A 15,292-nucleotide genomic window follows, 5' to 3' on the forward strand; every position below is an offset into this window, starting at 1 on the left:
ACCTCTTTGCAACTTGAGAGCAAAACAAAGCTTGTTTGTAAATGGAAGTCCTACATCTTTAAGTTATCTCAAGTTCTATCTGCTTGAGTAGCAATTTGCCATTAATATTTCATCTCTACAATTTTTCTTGTTGCATTTTGAAGGTATAGTTTTCTTTTGGCTCTATTTCCTATAATAAAGTATTTATTGTAGCTGGTTCTGTTAGTGGCAGGGAAGGACAAGTAGCAAAATGAAGTGTTCATATTCCTTCCTACTACTACATCGTCTTAGGGTACATATACACACAAACATACATACATGCACATAAACACCCCAAAACACTTGAAATCACAGACTTTACTCTGAACAGTATTCCTGTACACGTACATTCTCATACCCTGTTCCTAACACAGGAGGAGTGTTCATGATCTAAAATGGCGTGATGGGTTCTGTGCTTATACTTCCTCTACCATCTGTGTGAGCATTTTGTTGAGCCTCTCTGAGCAATTTACCCAGCTTTCATTGCCATGTATTACCCCCAGTGAGGTTAATGTGTAGTGTGAATCTCAGAAATTTTGTCTTTGGTGTCATATGTTTATGGGTTTTCAGTCCTTCGTAGTGAGTATGGATGGTGAGGACTAAGTAAGGCAAAAAGCCGAATTCCTCTATGTCTTCCTTTAGAACATTGATTTTTGCTGAGGTTTCTCATTGCCTTTGTGAATCTAGCTCTAAGTTTCTATAACACCATCCAAATATCATGTTGCAGAATGTGCAAGTGACTTAAGGTTAGTCTTCCAAACAACAATGTACAAAGTGAAGTGTCCACCAAAAGCAATGGTAGTAAGTGCTCAGTTTGGCAATAGGTCCTTGTACAGAAAACAATTTCATTTCAGACTTAATTTCATCAAGAGTTGTGTGAGAATAGGCAGCAATGTTATTTTATAACTCAGAACACCTGTCACTGGATCTGCTTGTTCTGTAAAACACCAGAGAGGGTTTATCCTTCCCTGAAAGCATATTTTAGTCTGTTAAGCTTGATACTAGATTGTAAATATATTAAATCTTGTAATAATCTCATGTGCTGCATGAAATAATGTTTTATTCTCCAGTGACTGATCTGTTAGCATCTGCTTTCTCTTTAATGGTAGCAGAAACCCTGAGAATGTACTGCTGTGCTTAGGTGTAGGTGAGCGTATGTAAGTGCCTGGGAGTGGCAACTTGAGAAGCCTCTAGTTTTAGGCAGTTGAAACTGGACTGCAAAGTTCTGTGTCTTTAAGAATTATTCAGATATGAAGTTAATCCTGGGAATGAACCTTATACACTCAGAGCTAGAAGCACTAAGCAGAGTCTACAGTTTTGGAATAATATGATGGATAAGACAGGTTGCAACGATTCAGATCCATCCAACCCAATACCTTGTTTCAAACAATGACCACAAATGGTTATATAGGGACAAGTAAGATTAAAACAATCAGATATGATACTTTAATGCTATCCCAGTCTCCAGTTATCTTCAGCTCAGGAGTTCTCCTGAGTCTAAAGAGGTTTATCTTTTTATATCCCCATTGTGTCTTTCTAATAGATATTTGTGTAGTCTCTGCTTGAGCAAATGTGAACTTTTAACATCTGCCACATTTTTGGCAGGGAATTTAAGGGGTATGCGAAGAAACACCTTTCTTTTTGTCTTAGCTCCTGTCTTGTGAATGGGCTCCATTTGATGGCCTCTTCTTGTGTTGAATGAACTATGGATTAATATAATGGCATAATGTACTCTGCTTTAACCATTCTTTTCTTAATAAATCCTGGTTTTTGATTTGGTGTTTTTGACTGCCAGGGAATTTAAGTTGATACTGATAATTGAGCTGATAGTTTTATGAGTTAATCAGGGAGATGTCCCTCTTAGAGATATTATTATCTAGACACTGTCCTAGACAACTGGCTCTAGGTGGCCCTGCTTGAGGATGGGGATTGGACCGGATGACCTCCAGACATCCCTTCCAATCTCAACTGTTCTGTGGTTGTGTGATTTTAATGAACTTACTTGCCAGATCTTGTCTCTGTTAACATCTCATTGTTCAATTTATAAATAACGACTATATTTTCCTACCTCATTTTATTTACAGTTACTTTATTTAAAGTGACTTTCATCACTATTTTATTGCCAAGTTTTGTCATTTTAAGTTCTGCGGTTTTTTTTCAGTTACACCTAACATTTGTGATCCTCCATAACATTGTAACATCAAACTTGTTTACATCTGCTTATCCTCTTCTCAGGTATTTTAGGGAAGGAAAGCGCTTAACATCACAGAACATAGTATGAGCATAGGAAGAATTCAGTGCTGTTTCTCCCTCTTTGTGACCACTACCATTTAGTTCTAGCTTCTGTTTCTTATCTTTTGACCAAAAATTTGTCCGTGCAAGGACATGACTAGTTGATTTCTTCAAGGCTATTTGCCATACTGCCTAAAAGTAATTAAATATAGCAAAATGCTACTTAAAAACTTATCAGAATAAAAATATCACAGCCTTCAAAGGTACTAATACCTAAAAAAACCACTAACACTTGTTACGGAGAAACGTTTTCAAAACTCCAGAGAAAAGCTCTAAAAAACGCAAGATCATTTTGTTGAACTTACACATGGGAACCTCTGCATGGACAGTTTAGTATCGGGGAAACAATTTGCTTTTCATTTGTTCATTTCATGAAAATGTCTCTCTTGTGGAATATTATGTTTGTACTGAAAATTGTAATAATTTCTTAGTTATATGTATAAATATCTGACAGTTAACTCAAGTGTATAAAATCACCCTCATGATTGAACTGGATTTGTAAAACAACAAGACAAAAATTTGTGTGCATTTTGTCCTTTAGCCTTGTGAGACGGGCCATCACCTGAGCTGTCAAAGACCTAACATAATTTTGCAGGAGGAAACCTTACCTCCTCCTTGAGTTTACCACTTCAAGTTGCTCTTTATCCCATATTTGTCCCCTTCCTCCCCAATCAGAAATCCAGAGTAAGTAATTATATTCTTTAATAAGATCATGGACTTTCTGACGGAACAAGTGTGTTGTATTTATGTAACCAGAAATCAATGATGCTCAACGAGTTGGAAAGATATAGGAAATTATTAGTTATTCTGCAAAAAAAGAGTTTAATGCAAGAATCAGAGAAGAGGAGATTGCCTTGTTGCCCTGACAGAAGAAGTTGTTTTGATTGAAGAAAGTTATACAGTGTTTTGTAACAAAGCTTGTTTGATGTTTTCATTCATAATATGCCCCTAAGAATAGGGCTGTCTTAACAAAATACAGAATCTCTCACCACAGAAAAGAGCCTGTTTATTGAACAAAATCTATGAATTAATGTTTTTCTATAAATACATAATTAAGTAAACTGTAAGGGAGAAGAGTTAGCAAGTGAAAGGATGTTGTAGACACAAAAATAAATGGATATACACTAACTAGAAACACACTTTTTTCCTGGAAATTGAGAGGGGACAGTTCTTGCCATTGGAAAAACTTTGGGAAAGTTAAGAGGTAACTTTGCTGGAAGTAGAGGAGAAAAGCTTGCTGTGTTTTAAGAGGGAAGGTGATTTTTCACGTTCTACCTGATATCAGCAATGAACATTTGTTGGAACAAGGACTGGAACATGTTTAGTTTTCAGGTAAATTTCCTAAACTCTGGGCTCAGAAAAATTGTTTTCAGGGACATTGAATGTGTAATGTATACAACGGAACTGCTTCAAGCAATATGCATTGTGTACTTCCAAACAATACTTTTTTTTTTTTTTTTCAGAAAGTGTATTCCCAGGTGACAGTGACTTTCCCAAACAGATGGGAAACACAAATTAAATTCCCCTATTTAAGTCAGTTTGCATCTCCTACTCCTTAGTGTGTTTGCATCATTATGTGATTCTGAAATGTTTCCAGGCAGATCATCTTTTTGAAGACAATGTAGATCCTTTGTTTGAACAACAAAATAGCTAAATATTCATCAAATGAATGAGCAGCAAATGCTACTCAGGCCACCCTGGCTAGGCCCTGAATTGGATATTTGGTTTAAAAAGGCGGCTATCTCATCCTCCTTTCTGGCAGTTTTGTGAGTTTAGGATGGATTTTATTTCCACCTCCCCCCTGGCAAAATTGATTAGCAAGCTGAGCTCACATTCATGAATATTTCTGCTGTAATTGAACTCATACTTGTCAGCCAGTAAATTGTTTACTGAAAACTTAATTGCTAATTTCTGTATTCCAAACCTAGGCTGATGATCATTAAAAATATGATGTTTCTTTGGCATTATAAAATTAGATTTCAGTCATTCCTAATGAAAAGGTGTTTGTGCTGCACTTAGTGCTATTTTATAAATCTTGATGTAGAAATGAAGGATAAATAAAAAGTTTAAATATAGAATTTAGCTGACAAGGATGATTCTTGGTGTCATGATCAACTAAGAAGGTTTCATTGCCAGCAATGCTGATATTGATTTGAATGCTAAGTAAATGTTTCTTGTTTTCCATCTATTAAAAGCATCACACTTATCTTGAAAGATCTAGAAATTATTTTTGAAAAATCCTATTCAGTCTGCTTGTGTTCTTTTGATCTCTTACAACTGCCTTGCTGTCTACTGTTACCTAGTATTTTACTATAATGCATGTTTTTTGATATTTTTTTCTTGTTGTGATATCTAGTAACATTTTATGTATTTTATTCTTTTAGCCACACTGAAAGAACTCATATCGCAGACTATGGTGCGCTGGTCCCAGGAAGATCAGATTCAAGATCCAGAATTAGTTCGGATTATGTACACCCTCCTTCGTAGGCAATATGACAGCATTGGTGAGCTACTGCAAGCTCTGAGGAAAGCATACACTATTAGTGCTACCTCTGTGAAGGATACCATTAATCTGCTTGCAGCACTGGGCCAGATTCGCTCGCTTCTCAGTGTCAGGATGGGAAAAGAGGAGGAATTGCTAATGATTAATGGACTAGGGTATGGAATTAACATAATTTTATTTTTGAGTTTGTATAAAGTTTTTTGTTATATTACTAAATCCTTTCATTTTACATCCTGGATGAAAATTACAGCTGTACTAAAATGCAGATATGTACCAGAAATTTTAACTTCCACAGCTATTTCCAAGATGGTTCCAATTGATATCTCTAGCAGTATCAAATGTATCAAAGTTTCTGAGATATTTTCTCATTTGGAGAAAAAGGACTCTTTACTATAGTTAAGATTAATTCTTAAAGCTTCGTCAAAGAACTTGTTTTAGCAGCTCTGGAGAAAACAGACAATATAAATCTCTATTGGTGTCAATATTATATCTTTCTCAAACTTAAAGCTGGTGTTATATTTTATGTATGAGTGAATAAACTTGCTGGTGTCTTTTTAATTGGAAAGTTTGTGCAAGCAGTTAGGTAGAACCAGCAAAAGTGTTGTGATCTGAAACATTTCAAACTGATTAGTATTTATTATGTCATCATCAGTGGCAACTTAAAGTATTTGAACACGGAAGACTGCTTATTTTATCCTTTATAAATTAGAATTATAACAAATTGCCTTCACGTAACACCTGCTGATGTGAGAATGTTTTTTTCTGTCTTTGCTATGAAATTACTTCCGTTAAGCAGCTGTATTATAGAATCATAGAATCACAGTATTATGGTGCATGTCTGTTACTTCTCTCACGTGAGTAATTGCTGGATTAGACCATTTAATGTTGGAAGGAAAAAAAAATTCACAGAAAATTAATTACTTCAATTAAAATTGTGTATTTAAAAAGAGAAAAAATAATAGTACAGTTACCTTAGAACTGTATTTATTTGTCCTTCAACAAGAACATTGAACAATTTCTCTCCTTTACAACAGTTGTACGGAACTTCCATTATTCTTACTATTTCACTGTAAAAATTATATTGTTTTTGTAAAAATTGCAAAGACTAATCACTTCAGTTGAATTGAGGAAGTCATGGCAACGACTCATTAGTTAGTATGTGACAGTATTACCTGATTTTTCTTTGATGCTGAGTTTGTAAAATTGCTGAGAATTCTAGGAGAGATAAAGGGTAAGTTTTGTCTAAACTCAGCATGTATGTAGCCCACTTCCCAGAGGTGCTGTATTATGAGTTATCTGCCATTCCCATTTTTTGTATTTCTTTAAAGCGGGCATGATGTCTATTGTTTGCCATTTGTTTTTAACAAGTTGACCTAAAATGTTAGAAACCCCTGGATTCCCTATTGAAATACATAAATTGTGTTCTGGATTATGAAACCAATACAGTGAATTCTAGAACATGTTGACAGGGTGGTGGGCAGAGTGAAAATGTTAAAATATTCATATTTAAGGGGACTCTATGCCATTTTACATCTTCTGACAGATGGTCTTAATTTTTGAAATATTTGTGAAACACATTTAACAGATAACCTTGAATATTAAGTCTGTTTATTGTCTTCTATGTTGTGAACTAAGAAAGTTAATTAAGGGTGTTACTGCAGAGGCAAGATTAGGTTTAGATTTGTTGATCCCTGTTCTCTACTTAAAACATCACAGAATACATTCTTTTCCGCCTAGATCATCACATCTTTTTCTTTAAACAGAACAGATGGTGAGAGCAATTTAAAGATGAAGAAATGCCATTTTGAAATAATTTAGAAGTTTAGTTTCTTATTATATGGAAGTCATGAAAATTAGAGGAATGGCAGCATACTGCAATGTGAAGCTTTAACTGTCAGATGTTTTTATATTATGCTGAAGTCTAAGAATTTAAAATTATGTTACTACAGTGAATGCATTTTTCTGAAATCTCTAATAATGCATCATTGATGTAAACTAAAATGATATTTCTTAAAAACACATTGTTACTTTTTCTTTCATTTTAGGGATATAATGAACAACAAGGTGTTTTATCAGCATCCTAATTTAATGAGAGTCTTGGGCATGCATGAAACTGTTATGGATGTGATGGTAAATGTGCTTGGAGGAGATAAATCTCAGGTAATTTCACTGTAATTTTATTTCACATTTTTAATTTTGAACCTTTCCAAAAGTATACCAGGATATTTAAGTATTCAAAGAAAAATAAATCTCCCTTTTGTAAGATAGATTTTGCTTGTCCTACTTGAAATATTGATTAATGTTAAAAATAGAACAGTTTTTATAGTACTAGAGGGAGAAGCCCAGTGTTCTAGGATTTGATTTTTAAAAAGTGAGCAAGAGGTTATAGATGTTTCATTTGTCTTTTAATAGGACTTTAAGAGGTTTTGTTCTTATGTTAAATTAAATATATACATTAGCTGCATCTATGGGAGGTGTAGCTCTGCTGGGAAAATATACCTCTTCATCTTAGATAAAGTCTTATTAGCAATAAACTATAATAAGAGACTAACATGAACTTGGCTGGTGTTCGATTCTTCTCTGACTTGCACCTGTTCAGCTGTGTCGCTTCAGTAGAGTTACATGGGTACATCCCAGACCAGAATCTGGCCTCATCCAGCTCACTCCATGACTTGAATTAAACTCTCATGTCAGTTCCACAGAGTGGATCCCAGCAAAGTGGCAGAAACGAAGGTTTATCTTGGTCACAGTGCAAAAATGCTGGATGTTTCCATATTTCAAATAGTGTTTTGCATCAGCTGTACACTATGCCTGTGCTGTGGCAAACCGATCTCCAGGAAAGTAGTGTCCCTGGCCACAACAGAGAAGTTTACAGCCAATTTCCCATTACAGTGCTGGAGATTCTACTGACGCTACTTGAAATTAAAGCCAGATGAGACACAAAATTTATTCCTTCCTTCAGCTGAGAAAAAAAATGGGCCCTGAAACTTTTCAAGCTTGGGAAAAGGCTGAAGGTTTAGTACACACAGTGTATTCAGTGTGTACTGGCTGTATTCAGCCGGTGTTAACTTCTGAATGAAAAAACTGCACTGTAATTCACGACATGGATTTAGGATGATCCCTGACAAATTAAAACTATTTGGCAGTCATTTCTTTCTTCCAGCATGTTTCCTAAAATTTAAAGGAATTATGCTTGGCATTGTTTTGAAGCCAGCAGCCTTTGAAGTGATCAAAAGCTTAGAGGAATAAAATCAGAAATACAGATAGATGAATAATGATCAGGCTTCTTTGCCCTGCTTTCAGGCATCTTTTGAGTGAGAATACATCAGTGCAGTATGTCTGCTTCACTCACATCATGCAGAGGAGGCACCTGTCATGGAAGTGCTCTCTGCCATCGGTACTGCGTGGAAGCTCAGAACTGCCTTTTCACAGCCACAGAACATGTGTGACGTGCAGCTTGGCTGGATACATGCAGATAGCTTCAAAGTGTGCAGAACCTGATGGTTTTTTTTTACCACAAAACTAACTTCCTGACTCCAAACCATTATCCCAGCGTTTTGAGTGACCTAGTCTAATGGGAGATGGCCCTGCCTGTGGCAGCGGGGTTGAAATTAGATGATCTTTAAGGTCTCTTTCAACCCAAACTATTTTATGATTCTATGAATCTATAATTTTGAATGCTCAAATTCAAATACTTGAGCAATAATTTTCTTGCAGTGTTGTGTTTTCCCATTTCTTAGTGTTATGCTTGAATATATTTATGTTACTTTAAAGAGAGTGACATAAATTTTGAGAAGCCTAACTGGACATTTATGCTGCTGAAGAAAGTCAGACGTGAAGTGAGCTTCTCTTCTTTCTTCTTTTTGCTTATGCCTAATGTTTTTATCCTATTGCCTCCCTCCCAAATAAAGGGGTCTCCTCTGATCGCAGTACTGCTTATCTTGTTTTCTTTTGCCTTCCCACTCGTTCTTATGTGTTTGAAACAATTTGCAGCCCATTTTACTACCTTGTCCTTATCTTGTCTCTGTCTGGCAATTTTTCATTACTTGAATGCCTTCTGTGTGCAGTTACATCCCTCTTCCTTTGCCTCTGTGGTCACATGCCTCATGTACTTCTGTAAAATACTTATACATTGTGTCTGGCTATACCATCACAGTGTTACATATACAGTATTCATATACAGATTTTAGTTATTCTGTTTTAATATGCTTACATTTGAGTTCAAGGCCAGCTACAGTTAATTATAAGGTGATTAATACTTCGCTAATTTATAGGTGTCACAACCCTAGGATTTTGCTACAATGTGTACACTCTGTCAAAGATGACAAAAAAAAAGAAAACCCAAAAAAACCACAGGACAGGAACTCCACAGTGCCTTCTAATTCTGTTAAAAATGTTTTTATAGAAAATTTTAGTAACACAGATCTACAAAAATACAGAAATTGCCACGATGTCCTTCAAAGGGAATGCAGACCTAGAAAATTACTTGGTAACCTCATGTTGCAGCATTTAATGTGTCTAGCCCCCAAAAATGTCCAATTTTATGTCTGTCTTTATGAAATGCGTGGAGAGAATTAGGTACCTCAGAAGGCTGAAGAATTAGGTACCTCACCTGCTGAACTGGAATTGGCATAGGAGTAGAAATCTTATGAAGAAGTATGGACAAGAAATGGAATTTGATCTGTTCCAGACTCCAGTGCCTCATTGTCTCCTTAAGTGTGGAAACTACCAGATACTGAAACAGGTAGCCCAGAGAGGTGGTTGATGCCCCATCCCAGGAAGGATTCAAGGCCAGATTGCATGAGGCTCTGAGCAACCTGATCTAGTTAAAAATGTCCCTGCTCCTTGCAGGGGGGTTGAACTAGATGGCCTTTAAAGGTCCCTTCCAACCCTAGCGATTCTATGATTCAGAACCCATAATTTTCTTACAGAGTTATAGGTCTGCAGTCATGTTATGAAATAACACAGCAAGGCTTATTAACAAAGAGTTTTGCACACTATTAGCACAGATTTTAGATATTGTAGTGGGGAGATCTTGCAGAACATATCATTGGGCAGAGAACTGTACAGGCAGAGAAGTGTTGTTTCTGAGTTTGAAGCCTGAAGTTTCTTTCATAGGACCTGCAACTTTGCAGGGAGAGAAAGTACTGCTTTTAAAATGATTGTCATCTGCTGTCTGTTGATCTTCTGCTGACATGCTTGACTTCTAATCTGGCAGAGACGTCTCACTTGAAAGGTTGTTGATCCTAGTTAGAATCACTACACTGTAATCTGGAAAAGGTACATATTTGTGCATCATGCAGATCCTTCACTCTGCCAAGCAAGGTATTTTTCTGAATAAAAAGGAGTAGGGCCAGAAACAGTGAGCATGCCTTGTCAGCTACGGTTTTATATACTCATTTGAAATTCTTTGTGGGTTTGTCCAGTGACGCGCTTATATACAATTCAAGTAGAGTGGTGGCATCAGGCACTAGGATACTGCTTTTCCTGCTCTCAAGGAAATTCCTCATCGCTAGATTGTTAGTATGTGCCCTTTTGTTTTCTCTTTCCAGCCTCATGGACATTTCTTTCTGTTCAGTGTTACAGATTTAAGAGATGGAATGAGCAACCATGCAATGTGGTCTCTGGTTTAGGGACTGGGCATTTTCCTAGGTTGCAGCAGCAGGTTATTTAAGCTAGATCTTCAGCTTCTTGGATTAAGTGATTTTATCATATGGCTGTATTGAGACATGTAGTGAGAATGTTATAGCTCATACTTCTCTGAAGGAACAATGAGAAGTTAAAAACTTGTCAGTTCAAACTGAAGAAAATTTATGCCAGATTTTTTTCCAGCTGTGCTATAAATAAATGAGTTCAAAACAGATAAGAGATCTGTGGAATATGGTGTGACTAAAGGCATCTCCATACCTTAGAAGTATTTTGCTAGTACTGGCCTACAGAACCTGGAAAGGTACTTCATTGGTGAAATGTATATCCCAGAAAATATTTGGGCAAGCTTTCAGCATTTCCATCATAGTTAGGTTTTAGTATGTATCTTAATGCCTGAAACAGTTATTTAAAAGACTGTGTCTTTAGATCTTCCAATTTTGGAATCTTAATGTCATGTTGTACATTCAGTTTCAGAGAATCCTGAGCAACACTCTTTTTGGCTGTCAGAATTAAATCATTTTACTTCAACATTATTTCTTACTGATTGAAAGTTTTAGAATTCCATATTCATATGTATTCCTGTCAATAACAAGGAATTTCTAAAAATGACAATATTTAACAGTATTGCTGTTACTGTGACTTTATAAAGTTACGTCACACATTCTGTTAAAATCCCTGTAAATTTGAGGAGTGAAAGCTTTCTTGAATGTTTTCATGGATGAATGAATGTTTTTCAGTCATTTTTGTATACTCTGCAGTTAAGAACATAAATCTTATATAATGCTACTTGTACGTAATAGGTCCTTCATGACTGAAATAGACAAATGAGCTGCATATATTAGCAAAAAAAAACCTGTACCAAAGTAAAACTGCAGTTAATCAAGTCTTTGGAAGTAAGGAAGTGCACTTGATGTCTTGAAAATATAATACATATCATATAGCTTTTAATTATGCAATTGCTTTTTTTGCAAGATTGTTGTATTATTAAGTGAAAAGGTTGTGCTTTGCAGAATGAATTAGAATTGTGTTGTAAAGAAGGCAAAATTTATTAGACTTTGTGATAATAAAGTATAAGCAATATTATTTATAGTTGAAAGGTATGACTTGAAGGAGGCAGGATATCATAGGAAGAAAAAACCCATTATATTGTGATTACAATGCTCAGATATCACCTTGGATATTATACAATACTCAGTGGTCCTGCTTGTCCCTGAGGGGTGCTAGTCAGATTATTTTAAAAAGCATTCTTCTTGATGGTAATAAATTTTCTCATTAATTTTGTGGGTATCCTTTGGACGTAGATCTGAACTGAACTTGATCTGAAAGTGCTATATAATGGTAAATTTAGTAAATTGGGTAGAAAAACCTTGAAACAACAAAACCTTTAAGCAACAAAAATTTGTTCCATGGTTTTGGATCTTGTTCTTTCAGCTCCTTTCAGTAAAATGTGAGAATGGCATAACTTGTTCATCTCAGATAATTAGTGACTAATTGCAACTTGTGAAACATTCTTTCATGAATGCTACAGATGAAATTATTTTATTTTCAGAGGAGAAATCCTTGCACAACAAGTAGAGTATTGGGGTTTTTTTTGTTTGTTTTTTGTTTTAAAAGCATTGGGTAGCTAATGCAATTTAATGTTTTGTTTTCTCTTGTCAGGCCTATGCATTGAACAACATAGTGATCTTGTAAAAATGTTTTATATGAAAACTATATATACTTATTGTAATATGGGAGGATAAACAAAAGTTCTTGGATAGTCTTTATTCTGCTATGACCTGATATTGGGGGTTGAGCTTGTTATCGTAATGCTGCTAAGATAGTGTTTCTGTATAACTTCATCTGCTAGTCTGCAAATGGCTTTGGCAGGAATTATTTCTCCATTTCCCCCCCTTATTTAGAATCACAGAATCATTCAGGTTGGAAAAGACCTTTAAGATCATCAAGTCCAACTGTAAACCTAGCACTGCCAAGTCCACCACTAGACCATGTCCCCAAGTGCCACATCTACAAATCTTTTAAATACCTCCAGGGATGGTGATTCAACCACTTCCCCAGGCACCCTGCTTCAGTACTTGACAACCCTTCCACTGAATACATTTTTCCTAATATCCAATCTAAACCTCCTCTCTGCAAAATGATTTTTCAACATTTTAAACCTAATGGCCTAATGAATACACAAGTTAGAAGGAAGCATGAGTCCTTTCTTAAGTTAGAAGAAAAGCAACTGTCAACTGCTTATCACCTTGGTAACTTCACTATACTCTCCTTGTAAAGAAAAATTGTAACAGATTGGTAACTAACATATTTCACTGCTTTGTCAACTTTCTTCTTCAGAAGATCATTTTTCCTAAGATGGTGGCAAGCTGTTGTCGATTCCTGTGCTACTTCTGTCGAATTAGTCGTCAAAACCAAAAGGCCATGTTTGAGCATCTTAGTTACTTATTGGAAAACAGCAGCGTTGGACTGGGTATGTCATGAAGCCATAACAGATAAAAACAAGAGGAACTGTGATATCACAGGACTAGTATCTAATTTGTATAGCAAGTTGGAGCATGTGATGAAGTTTCTCTGGAGCTTAAACCACTTTGTGGTTTCACCTCACTCATTTCTTCATTTTCCTTTCATCCTTCTGTGTTTGTGAATTGTGTTAGAAACATAATAGTCTAAATCTGTTTTTTAAAATACCTTGAAAAATTTAGGATTAAATCCATACAGTCTGACATTTTTTCCATTCAAAATAGTTAAATTAACCCTTTATGGTGCTTGCCTGTTTCATCTAGCTTCAGTTCCCTTCCCTCTGAAGTTTAGGCCACTGATGTGAATTTCATATTTTTCCTTTGGAAAACTGCAAGTATGCTTTTTAATGTATGTGCATTAAATTTTGTAACACAAGGAAAATTGTTTTGGCTAAGGGTTATATTAATAAAGTATAACAAGGCAGGACAGCACATGATTTCACAGCGCCTTAGCTGTTCATTATTACCATTTTAATGCCTGCATTTGCCCATATTAAACACAGAAAATGAGATAAGTCTAAAAGAAAGAAAACACGTAATACTGAAGCTCAAAAATGTCTCTTTTAGCTGAATATAGGCATATTTTGAAATCTTGAATTCACAGGGTTGTGCAGAATTACATATTTCACATGTTGCTCTGCTAAAGAAATAGTATAACAGTCCTCTGATTTGCTATATTGTTAATACTAATTTCTTCATCTGTGTTTAAAACCAGTGTGTTTAAGTATGTTTATAGATATGGATGTCACGTCAGAAAATAATTTCAGCATTTATTTTAACATTATTCAAAATAGTTAACCATGTTTTTGATTGAAGAACAGCCGTACAACATATGAGCAAGACATTTAAGTTCTAGATTCCAGTGTCATTGCTGCCCTCTGCTGCATACCTATGATTACTGCAAACTGAATTTAATTCTTGTGTATTAACTTCTGCAGCATTTCCTTCTATGAGAGGTTCGACACCACTAGATGTTGCAGCAGCCTCTGTAATGGACAACAATGAGCTTGCGCTAGCATTGGAGGAGCCAGATCTCGATAAGGTAAGAGGTCACTCTGACCTATTTACCTATTTATTAAATAGTGTACTTATGCTAGAGGAAAAAGGGCAAGTTTGATCATAGTAATTTTTGGAAATTATCTCCCCAGAAATACTTTATCTAGGTATCTGCTGTCTCAAGGTAAGATTAACAGAGCAATATTTTCCCTGATTTTGCTTTATGCTTGGTAGGAATCACAGCAAAAGAGATTTATGTCTATCTTCTGCATCCTTTCACTATTGTTATCAGATAGAAAGGATGACAAGAAAAAAAGATGTGGAACAGGAGGAAGGCTTAGCAAGAAACACCATTTAGGGAGGAGGAAATTTGAGAATTAAGACGAGAATGTAAAGAAAGAAAACAGGTCTTCTGGCTTAAATAAATCCTAGAGATTGATGGGGATGGAGGTAAGCGCTAAGAGAATGGAAGGGCAGGTATCTGAAGAAGGGAAGCTGGAACAGGATTTTAAGCGTAGTTGCAGTAGGAAATGGAATCCAGCACTCAGATCAGTGGCAATGTTTAGGAATAAAGGGAAATGTGAGGAGAGACAGGATGAACTAGAAATGGTGGGTAAAAAGATACAAGAAAATGGTGTGAAAGTTCTTTGTATAACCAGGAAGGAAAACAGATTCAGAGATGGAAGATAGGTGCACAGTCAGAAGAAAAGGAAAGCAGAGAAAGGAAGTGATATGTGCTGGCACAGCATTGGGGAACACAAAACTGAAGGCAGAGCTTAATATAAATAGAGGAGAACAGTTAAGCATCTAAGTAACAGCTTAGCACAAGGAAAAACTCTGTGTAGTATGAGAGAATCCTGTGATGAGAGTAGAACTAGTCATGAGGGTGTTTGTGATCAGTATATGCTGTGGGAGAGGAAAAGGTGGGAAATGGAAATAAATGGATGTACGTTGGGTATAGCTAGGAGAAGAAAGACAAGAATATGAATGGGAAGGATGTGAGAGAGCACAGGGTTATGCTAGTTAGATAAAGTTAGCATTGAGAACAACTATCAATTTTGTATCACCTGCAAAATTGCTGAGAGAACACTCTGTCCTGTCATTCATAAGGATATTAAACAATATTGGCCCTACTGTCGCCCTAGTACACAACTGGTGACTGGAACGCCACCAGTAACTGACTCATCTTTTCATGGAAAGCACTGTAGGGCATGTCACTTAAACTGAATCTCTCTGTTGACCATTGACTGCATGTTCCTCATTTACTGAGTGCTTACCTTGGAATACTTGGTACCATACAGGTACCAAATGTTCA

General features: G+C 35.9%; 1 protein-coding gene across 1 annotated transcript in view; it reads left to right on the plus strand.

Moving 5' to 3' along the window:
- Positions 1–15,292, plus strand: part of RYR3 (ryanodine receptor 3) — a 254,587-nt gene that overhangs the window by 134,988 nt on the left and 104,307 nt on the right. The window contains exons 39-42 of the mRNA XM_086750198.1: positions 4,695–4,968; positions 6,859–6,973; positions 12,800–12,932; positions 13,920–14,023. Coding sequence (XP_086606324.1) covers positions 4,695–4,968; positions 6,859–6,973; positions 12,800–12,932; positions 13,920–14,023 — 626 coding nt within the window. The remainder of the gene's footprint in view (positions 1–4,694; positions 4,969–6,858; positions 6,974–12,799; positions 12,933–13,919; positions 14,024–15,292) is intronic.

This window comes from Chlamydotis macqueenii, chromosome 5 (genome assembly GCF_036417535.1).
Source record: "Chlamydotis macqueenii isolate bChlMac1 chromosome 5, bChlMac1.mat, whole genome shotgun sequence".
In the NCBI taxonomy this organism is placed as follows: domain Eukaryota; kingdom Metazoa; phylum Chordata; class Aves; order Otidiformes; family Otididae; genus Chlamydotis; species Chlamydotis macqueenii.